Below are 10,371 nucleotides of genomic sequence, written 5' to 3'. Positions count from 1 at the left end.
CAGAGGAAATAGTATATATAAGATATAAAAAAATATATATTATTAAACTGTTGAATAACTGATGTGAAAATTTTCCATATACATGAGAGCTAATAAAAAATCTCTTCTCTCTCCACAGCTTTACAACATGTTTCCCAGGCTGTTCAGGTTCATAAAAAACCGGCAGCTGATATTTAAAAATGTGGAAATGACTGTCAGAGATGTCAAAGAATTGTTCAAGCAGTTGAAAGAGACCCTGAACCCTCACACATGCAGGGGGCTGGTGGACTGTTTTCTCATTCGCAAGCAGAAAGAAGAGGTAAGACAACATGTTTCACGTTTTTCATCCGACACAAAGACACATGGGGCCATTTTCTAATAATATGTGGGTGTTATTTCCTTCAGGACTCCTGTGTTAGGGACACTCACTACAATGAGAAAAACCTGATATTCACAATAACAAACCTGTTTTCTGCTGGCACTGACACTACAGCGGCTACGCTGAGATGGGGTCTGCTGCTTATGGCCAAAAATCCACATATACAAGGTACAGTAAGATGCAATTTGTGAGTCTTTCATTTTTGTTGTGCATATTTAGTTTTATAACACTTGGCAAAAATGACAAAATAAACTTAGTTTCAGGTCCTGGCTTAACATCTTACTTCACATAAGAATTCAAAATGTTCAGACCCGTCTTTGTTATTTTGTTCCAGTTTTGATTTAATTTAATAATATAAGCAAAATAAACACACTTAATCAGGTGTTTTTATGTATTTTTGCATTCATCTATTTATGTATTATTTTCTATAATTGTATATCATTTCACCATGTAAAAAATATTTGAACAATTGTTGAGACCTTTAAGAGGCTTAAAGAGGCCCCTGGTTTATCAATGTCCTATTTTGTGGCTCCAGACCGGGTCCAGGAGGAGCTGAGCAGGGTGATAGGAAGTCGTCAGGTTCGGGTAGAGGACAGGAAGAACTTGCCCTACACTGACGCTGTCATCCATGAGACACAGAGACTCGCCAACATTGTCCCCCTATCTCTTCCTCACAAAACCAGTCGAGACGTCACCTTCCAGGGCTACTTCATCAAAGAGGTCAGTGTCTCATCTGTGTCAGTGCTTATCCACACAAAACCCCTGAAGACAAGACAGTGCTTTTATTCTAAGACCCTAAGAAAATGCTCTTCTATTTGCCTGCAGGGAACCACTGTGTTTCCTCTTCTTACCTCTGTCCTGTATGATGAGAGCGAGTGGGAGAGCCCACACACTTTCAACCCTTCCCACTTCCTGGATGAGGAGGGTAAATTTATCCGCAGAGATGCCTTCATGCCCTTTTCTGCAGGTATAACAACCTTGTTGACCTTTATTTTCTCAAGACTATAGCCTAGATGTTTTATAGCTCTGCAGGTTCAACAGGTTTTTATTCTTTACATCTTTACAGATTAGAGCTGATTTCCCCTTGAATTGACACGACTGTTGCTACTCTTTGTTTTGCAGGTCGCAGGGTGTGTCTCGGAGAGAGTCTAGCAAAGATGGAGCTCTTCCTCTTCTTCACCTCCCTCCTCCAGCACTTTCGCTTCACTCCTCCACCAGGAGTCACAGAGGATCAACTGGACCTGACACCAGCTGTGGGCTTAACCCTCAGTCCTTCGCCTCATAAACTGTGTGCTGTCAGTCGGCAGTGAGGAGGGACAATCAGAGCGTGGCCAGCAGATGTGAAGGAGACAGAAGAGCATGTCACAGCTCAGTGTTTTAAGAGTGTACTTTTTGCCTGAGATGGCATGATGAGGATGTTATGTAATTTGCAAACTTCAGTTAACACAATTTGAATGTATGTATGTAACCACTGTGTGCACTTCTATTTGCCTGCAGGGAACCACTGTGTTTCCTCTTCTTACCTCTGTCCTGTATGATGAGAGCGAGTGGGAGAGCCCACACACTTTCAACCCTTCCCACTTCCTGGATGAGGAGGGTAAATTTATCCGCAGAGATGCCTTCATGCCCTTTTCTGCAGGTATAACAACATTGTTGACCTTTATTTTCTCAAGACTATAGCCTAGATGTTTTATAGCTCTGCAGGTTCAACAGGTTTTTATTCTTTACATCTTCCTGATGCCTGAGATGGCATGATGAGGATGTTATGTAATTTGCAAACTTCAGTTAACACAATTTGAATATATGTATATATGTTATAGTTTAGAGATGCTACTGTAAATTCCTGCTCCTCATTTATCACAGTGGATTTTTTTCCCCCACAAACTCACTTGTACTTTTGCTTTACAATTTATCAAAGATACTTTGCTAGAATAAAATACAGTGTTTTTTTTAACCTTGTCTATGATATGTTCTGGCTAGCAGGAAAGTTTTGTGAGAAATCTCAGGATGCTTCTTTATTCATTGTACAGAGCTACATGACAGTGGAGTTAGTAAATGTTGTAGTAGTTGTTTCACTAGCATAGGTTACATAGACTATAGACTGGACTAACAATAATCAACAGGAGTGTTGAAACTCCCAGAGTGAGGTCACAAGATCAATACTGGGTGTAGGAAAAAAGGAAAAACATCCTTACACACAAAATAAGACATGCTTGTTTTGGTTGAACTCATCACAGCTCATAAACACAACGGTTACAGATGGATATTTATTAAAATACTAAGCCAAATGGTTGGACACAGTTAAGTCTACACATGTGAGTCCTTGAAGATACACAAACCACAGTAAACCAGTCATCAGCAGAACTGTCATGAAACATCTCACCTATATAGTACAGGTCGTACCTGGACTCACTGATGTCATGTAGAAAGCTTTTTCGACATTTCAGCAGTGTACAAGACAGTGTTGTTTCTCCGTGATGGTGGATGAGGATTAAAATCGAACACTGGACAAACATTGCCAGTGGCATCAAAGAAGGAAACTCCTCCATGAACCTGTGTGTCTGCCAAAATGTCAGATTAAAACTTTGTTTATACCACTGGCCTTGTGTTTGTTGTGGAAATTTTAGCCGTTTGCTGCTGGTGAATAATGAAATAAAGACTTCTGCCGGCCGACAAGTTTTTTTTATTTACTACTCAGGATGTCTTTTCACACTCTTGTCTTTCACAGGTATCGGCACCGACATCCTGGAGTGTAATTAAGAGGTCTAATCAACGCAATTTAAAATACAAAAGGGTTTGGGTATATCATGACAAAGTGAGAGGTTGGGTGTCTCTGAAACTTGGACTGCAATTACAAGGTTTAGACATTAAAATACACAAATGGGTAGTAAACAAAGGGAGCTGGGGGAAAGTAGGGTGTGGAGACGTCTCAAGTGATTAAAACAAAGGAATATTAAAATTTACCATTACATATTTGAGCTGTTCGGTTTTGCAAATCCTCTGAGGTGTGAATCTGAGGTGCGTGCAAACAAAGCCCAGAGGGGAGGGGAGGGGAGGGGAGATGCTTAGTAACTAAACCTGCAACGACATTCCGGATGTTTATGTGAGCACAGAGCAGCTCAGAGTGTCAACTGTGGGTCGGTCAGAGAAGAACAAGAGCAGCGCAACAAATGGCTCTTTTGGATGATGTAGTTTTCTTCCTGTTCTCCAGTCCCACCACCCTGCTGGGGGCTGCTGCTGTCCTGCTCGGCCTCTACCTTGTGTCCAGCAGCTTTATCACCGGGGAAATAGGAAGAGAGCCCCCGGGGCCGAGACCCCTGCCCCTGCTTGGTAACCTGTTGCAGCTTGATCTCAAGAGACCATACCAAACCCTCTTTGAGGTAAATTGAACATAATCCTCCCATTTTGTAACACATTGCAAAGTTTACTCATTCTATGATCTGATCTGATGACTGCATTTTTATTTTTATTTTCAGTTTTCAAGGAAGTATGGATCTGTATTTACCGTGTACTTAGGGACCAAAAAAGTGGTGGTCCTGGCTGGATACAAGACGGTCAAAGAGGCTCTGGTCAGTTATGCAGAAGAATTTGGAGAACGAGAAATAACCCCCATATTTTATGAAACCCATCAAGGTCATGGTAGGACTCACCTTTATGTTGTTTATACACTCAGCAAAATTATTAAGGGTGCTGTTTTTGTCTTATGTTACCATTAAAACAAACAAACAAAAAAACAGTTTCAGTGTTTTTAAATTTCTGGTTTATTTAGTGTAGTAGATGTATCATAAGTGAGTATTACCTATAGAGTCATGTGAAAAACACATAGCCTGTGTGTGTGTGTGTGTGTGTGAGGAGCTATTAGTCCGGTTGCTTTTCCGCTGCTTTGCTAACCCTGGTCATGTGCATCGAAGCTGGTGAGAAATCAATCAATAGAGTAGGGGTGGGCGATATGGCAAAAATATCATATCACGATTTTTTAAAAATAAAGTCACGATTTCGATTTTATCACGATCTTAAATCGAAAAAAGAAAAGCAGACAGTTTAGGCCAAAGAACCTTTCTGAACAGATTTTAATCTAAATAGTTGCAGTTTTGCCAACATTTGCAAACATACTAAAAGATAAACAACAACACTCTGATAAAGTGCAATCTTGCAACATAAAAGGTAGCTTTCAATAAACATGAAAGTAAAATATCAATTACACATTATAGACATTACTGTTTGTTTTATTCAACACAGTACTAGTAACAGGATTTAATAAAAAATAAAAATGCAAACTAAAGTAACTGTGTTTATCTCTTTTAGCAAACTTTGCAAAGGACCTTTGTTTGCACTTTGTCATTTGGGGAAAAGCCTAACCAAATGCATAGTGTTTCCCACAGGATTTTAAGGTGGGGATGGGGTCGCAGTAATTTGAACACTGTACAATTAGCGCGATATACTACTGTAGCGCATTAACTGTTTATTAGCGGCCAAGCGCGACCTATCCATGCTCCAGCAGTGTGTGTGTCTGTGTGCACGCGCCCGCGAGAGAGGCGGCAGGTGGAGAGTCTGACTGACAGAGATGAGAGATAGTGAAACGCTGTTTTTAAAAGAAAAAAGAGCGACTAACCCCTCCGTTTGGCTTTCAGCCATGGTTCTCCATGCTGCTACCGCTACACACACAAACAAGGAGGCAGGTAAGAAAGCGCGTCACTGCCTGTAATTCGCTATGATTGGTCGTTCAGGTTGACGACGTAATACGGTCTGGTGCGTCGGTGCATCATCATAGAATGTGCCCCAGACGATCCTACGATCTCTGCACTTTGGCAGATCGTCTACACGCTCTGATCACTTCACGATCTAATATCGTCATATCGCCCACCCCTACAATAGAGCGTTATATATCATCAATGTTACAACGTGTAGCCTATGTAGTTTAATCTGTCATAGGCGGCGGCCCCGATCTTGCAAAGTTGGTTTTCAGCAGAAGTCCTTATGTTCTCTCAGGCAAACTTCAGTTGGGCCTTTAGAGAGCAAAGGTACCTCTTATCTTTTTAAATACCTTACCAGACTCCTAAAATGCTGCGATATTCTTTCTGAAGGCCTCAGACAGCTCTTTCGATGTCACCATGGTTCCCTTTCACTTCAACAGTCAGGATCACACCAAACTAAATGGTTTAAATGGGTCTAACCTTCAAAAAGCTCAGTAACAATGTTCAGATGATGTGCGCCTGATGTGACACACCCGTGTTTGATTTTAGCCATTTTAAGTGGGAATAAATGTGGGGGTGTCCTAACTTCTTTTTTTAAAATCACATTTCACAGAGAAAAATTAAAAAGTGTTTTCTTCAGTTTGAAATGTTTAGTTATATTACTTGAATCTCCCAGTATTGTTAAATTGATATTAAATATCCATATGCTCATATATTTTTGAAAAACACAGGCTTTCATAGGGTGTCCTAATTTTTCACATGTCTGTATGTATGACATAGTACATATTTTTTTATTTTGCATGTTTATTAGGAATTCTATTTGCAAATGGGGAATCATGGAAAGAGCTGAGACGTTTTTCCATCACCACTCTCCGAGACTTTGGGATGGGTAAAAGAGTGGCCGAGGAGAAAATCTTGGAAGAGAGCCAGTATCTGATCCAAATGTTTGAGGATCACAGAGGTACATTGTTAATGTATTTATACAATTATGATATATAAGGTGGGAATTTGTAATGAGTGTCATTTCCTTACAGGCCAGGAAACCTGACATAAGGACCAAGAGCCACATATTAGCATTTACCTGATGACCTTATGTTGATCCTCAAGTGCTACAATGTATCATCTTATAACATTTTGTTTCTCGTGGCCTTTTACAGGGAAATCATTTGACACGTCTTGTCCAATGAATTATGCAACATCAAATATTATCTCCTCTATTGTGTATGGGAGCAGATTTGAATACGATGACCCTCGATTTAAAGACTGGGTGAGAAGAGCAAATGAGACAATACGCATCGTAGGCTCTGCATCGATACAGGTGAGCTTCAGGTTTGCTGTGTGAAGGGGAGGACATGAGAGATGACTTTACTAAGCTCTCATAACTGGCAAATTTGATATATATATATATATATATATATATATATATTTTTTTTTTTTTACAAGATAAAATAGTTAAAGATAGAGAAATATAAGTTACAAATGTGGACTTTGGGGCAAATTTCAAAGGATGAACCAGAGGAAATTGTATATACAGTATAAGATATTAAAAAAAATATATTATTAAACTGTTGAATAACTGATGTGAAAATTCTTCATATACATGAGAGCTAATAAAAAACATCTCTTCTCTCTCCACAGCTTTACAACATGTTTCCCAGGCTGTTCAGGTGGATAAAAAACCGGCAGCTGACATTGAAAAATGTGGAAATGAGTGTCAGAGTTGTCAAAGAATTGTTCAAGCAGTTGAAAGAGACCCTGAACCCTCACACATGCAGGGGGCTGATGGACTGTTTTCTCATTCGCAAGCAGAAAGAAGAGGTAAGATGACATGTTTCACGTTTTTCATCCGACACAAAGACATACGTGGCCCTTTTCTAATAATATGTGGGTGTTATTTCCTTCAGGACTCCTGTGTTAGGGACACTCACTACAATGAGAAAAACCTGATATTCACAATAACAAACCTGTTTTCTGCTGGCACTGACACTACAGCGGCTACGCTGAGATGGGGTCTGCTGCTTATGGCCAAATATCCACATATACAAGGTACAGTAAGATGCCATTTGTGAGTCTTTCATTTTTGTTGTGCATATTAAGTTGTATAACACTTGGCAAAAATGACAAAATAAACTTGGTTTCAGGTCCTGGCTTAACATCTTACTTCACATTTAGTAAACATAAGAATTCAAAATGTTCAGACATGTCTTTGTGATTTTGTTCCAATTTTGATTTAATTTAATAATTTAATAATAAAAGCAATAATAATTGTATATCATTTCACCATGTAAACAATATTTGAACAATTGTTGAGACCTTTAAGAAGCTTAAAGAATATCAATCATCAATATCAATATCCTACTTTGTCCCTCCAGACCGGGTCCAGGAGGAGCTGAGCAGGGTGATAGGAAGCCGTCAGGTTCGGGTAGAGGACAGGAAGAACTTGCCCTACACTGACGCTGTCATCCATGAGACACAGAGACTTGGCAACATTTCCCCTATGGCCATCCCTCATAAGACCAGCAGAGACGTCACCTTCCAGGGCTACTTCATCAAAGAGGTCAGTGTCTCATCTGTGTCAGTGCTTATCCACACAAAACCCCTGAAGACAAGACAGTGCTTTTATTCTAAGACTTATAGTGTATTTTCTACCTCCTAATATGTTAAGTAATTTACCCTGAAGGTTAATTGTAAAAACTACTACTGAGCCTTGAGTGCATGACAGTTGCAGATAAACAAACAGTTCAAGGTAGTCTACATAAATACCATTGTCTGAAAAGGAGGTCCAAAGTAACTGATGGCATCAGCTACTACTCAGTGTGGCAGCTGACTCTTATTGATTAAATAATCATTCCTTCTGTTTAGAGAGGTGGAGTTTTAGAGAACATACTATATAAGGTCTGGACTTTTGGCCAAGACCCAGAAGTCTCATAATTGGCTCCAGAGGCTTCTCGAAGATTCAGCTTTTTGACACTGTATCTTAAACCATTTTTTACCATCAAAGAAGACGTGTCAGAGTGGTAATCTTTTCATCAGCATCGACATCAAAATATACCACAGATTGTAAGAAAATGCACTTCTATTTGCCTGCAGGGAACCACTGTGTTTCCTCTTCTTACCTCTGTCCTGTATGATGAGAGCGAGTGGGAGAGCCCACACACTTTCAACCCTTCCCACTTCCTGGATGAGGAGGGTAAATTTATCCGCAGAGATGCCTTCATGCCCTTTTCTGCAGGTATAACAACATTGTTGACCTTTATTTTCTCAAGACTATAGCCTAGATGTTTTATAGCTCTGCAGGTTCAACAGGTTTTTATTCTTTACATCTTCCTGATGTCTTGTCTTCCATGCTGATTTACCCCTGAATTGACACGACTGTTGCTACTCTTTGTTTTGCAGGTCGCAGGGTGTGTCTCGGAGAGAGTCTAGCAAAGATGGAGCTCTTCCTCTTCTTCACCTCCCTCCTCCAGCACTTTCGCTTCACTCCTCCACCAGGAGTCACAGAGGATCAACTGGACCTGACACCAGCTGTGGGCTTCACCCGCTCTCCTTCGCCTCACAAGCTGTGTGCTGTCAGTCGGCAGTGAGGAGGGACAATCAGAGCGTGGCCAGCAGATGTGAAGGAGACAGAAGAGCATGTCACAGCTCAGTGTTTTAAGAGTGTAGCCTACTTTTTGCCTGAGATGGCATGATGAGGATGTTATGTAATTTGCAAACTTAAGTTAACACAATTTGAATGTATGTATGTATATATTTTATAGTTTATCCTGTTACCATTCCAACGGCCCGCCCGCGGGCCCCCGGGGGGGTTTTAAACAGGGAGGTGTCATAGAGGATGTCACCAGTCACTTGAAATAGTCATGCCACATATCGTTGGAAAGCTAAAACTCTTGTGATTAAAGATATGCCGACCATTCCTAAATATAATCATCACAGCAACACTCGAATCAGACTATAAACATGCTAACAAAGTTCGTAAAAAGCCGATATAACTCACGATTTGTGTCAGGGCAGGCTCAGGATCACAGGGTTTCCCCACAAACTTGGTGTCGTTACATTCAGAAAAGTCCAGTAAATCCAATCCAGTAAAGTATTTAGTCCAAAACACACGGTTGTACCGGTAGATAGCCTCATCCCGCTGCTGCATCTTATGAAATTACGCATTGTATATCCAGTAAATCCGTTTATTTCTCCTCATAAGTCCGGCGTTTACATGAAAACAATGGCTGCGTTCCAAAAACAGGTTGAGTTTCCCTCGCTCACTTGCCCTCAGCCCTTGCTATGATGTCACACGGAGGCCACTTGGAGAGCGGAGGGAAAGTGGGCGGGGGAGGAGTAGAAGAGGTAAACGGAACGCACCTGCCCTCGTTCACTAACAGCTGGGACAATCACTGGTCGACCACATGTCGTAGGTGTAGCGCTGTACTGCCTCTTAAGGAGGGGGGGATTGGCCGGTTTACGGTGAAAATTCAATAGGCTACTCTATAATATCAATATATACGACTCTTTCTCTCTGTCTGTCACTGATGATGAGCTCTGCTTCATCATCAGACCAATCCTGATTAAAATGCCTTATTAAACTACACATCAACTCAGGCACAGCAACTATGTGAATATGAAACGTCAGATTAAGGCTCTTTAGACATGTTTTTTTTTGGGACAAATAAGTTTGCCTATTATATATCTCTACTAGCCTACCACTTGTAAATTGTTTGTTCTGACATGTCACTGCTAAACTAGTTTATTGAATTGAATATTTACTGACCCCTTTCATTTATTTTCTTCTTTGGTGGTAAACACACAACTGGTGCTTGAGGTTCATTATCGCCACCGCATGGACGTATTTTTCGTGCACCACTGCAATGCATTGTGGGTGATATACAGCTCTGGAGTGACCATCGATGTTGACTTGATCACTCAGCCCTCAAGGGTCGATCTCACCAAGTTCACTTCAGCTGTTTAGAGAAATGGAACAGCCCTTATGATGGCGGCGGGGATTCCCCCGAGGGCAAGTGCTGAGGGCAAGTGAACGAGGGCGACTCAACCCGCTTTTGGAACGCAGCCAATGTTTATTTCACTTCACAAAATGGCGCTGCTCTCTGACCTTTCGATTGACAGCTCACTCGACCAATCACAAGCTCCCTGTCCCCGGCTGCCGCCTGCAATAGCGAATGAGTGGCTGTGTCTGTATGAGGAACATCCCCTCCGACAGCGCTGAATGGCTTCAGCCAATAGAAACCGATCCCGATGGCAACTGATGCATTGAATAGCCAATGAAATTCCGAAAAAAACGATGTGCTGCATTCACGGTCCCTGGGAAAA

At 41.1% G+C, this 10,371-nt stretch overlaps 2 protein-coding genes across 2 annotated transcripts in view; both read left to right on the top strand.

Moving 5' to 3' along the window:
- Positions 1-1,757, top strand: part of LOC146982928 (cytochrome P450 2K1-like) — a 5,084-nt gene extending 3,327 nt beyond the window's left edge. Inside the window, exons 5-9 of the mRNA XM_085784233.1 lie at positions 119-298; positions 385-526; positions 894-1,078; positions 1,184-1,325; positions 1,481-1,757. Of these exons, the coding sequence (XP_085640359.1) occupies positions 119-298; positions 385-526; positions 894-1,078; positions 1,184-1,325; positions 1,481-1,668 (837 nt within the window). The 3' untranslated portion in view covers positions 1,669-1,757. The remainder of the gene's footprint in view (positions 1-118; positions 299-384; positions 527-893; positions 1,079-1,183; positions 1,326-1,480) is intronic.
- A 1,711-nt stretch (positions 1,758-3,468) lies between these two features.
- On the top strand, positions 3,469-8,690 carry LOC146982927 (cytochrome P450 2K1-like). Its single transcript, XM_085784237.1, has 9 exons — positions 3,469-3,738; positions 3,835-3,997; positions 5,864-6,013; positions 6,210-6,370; positions 6,691-6,870; positions 6,957-7,098; positions 7,425-7,609; positions 8,143-8,284; positions 8,449-8,690. The coding sequence occupies exons 1-9, from the start codon at positions 3,529-3,531 to the stop codon at positions 8,634-8,636; spliced, it is 1,521 nt and encodes a 506-aa protein (XP_085640363.1). The 5' UTR covers positions 3,469-3,528; the 3' UTR covers positions 8,637-8,690.
- Positions 8,691-10,371: the final 1,681 nt, after the last annotated feature.

This window comes from Trachurus japonicus, chromosome 8 (genome assembly GCF_045865225.1).
Source record: "Trachurus japonicus isolate A0001 chromosome 8, Traja_1.0".
NCBI classification, from domain to species: Eukaryota; Metazoa; Chordata; class Actinopteri; order Carangiformes; family Carangidae; genus Trachurus; species Trachurus japonicus.
The sequence above is the reverse complement of the archived record's forward strand: the minus strand, read 5'-3'. Positions and strand labels throughout refer to the sequence as shown.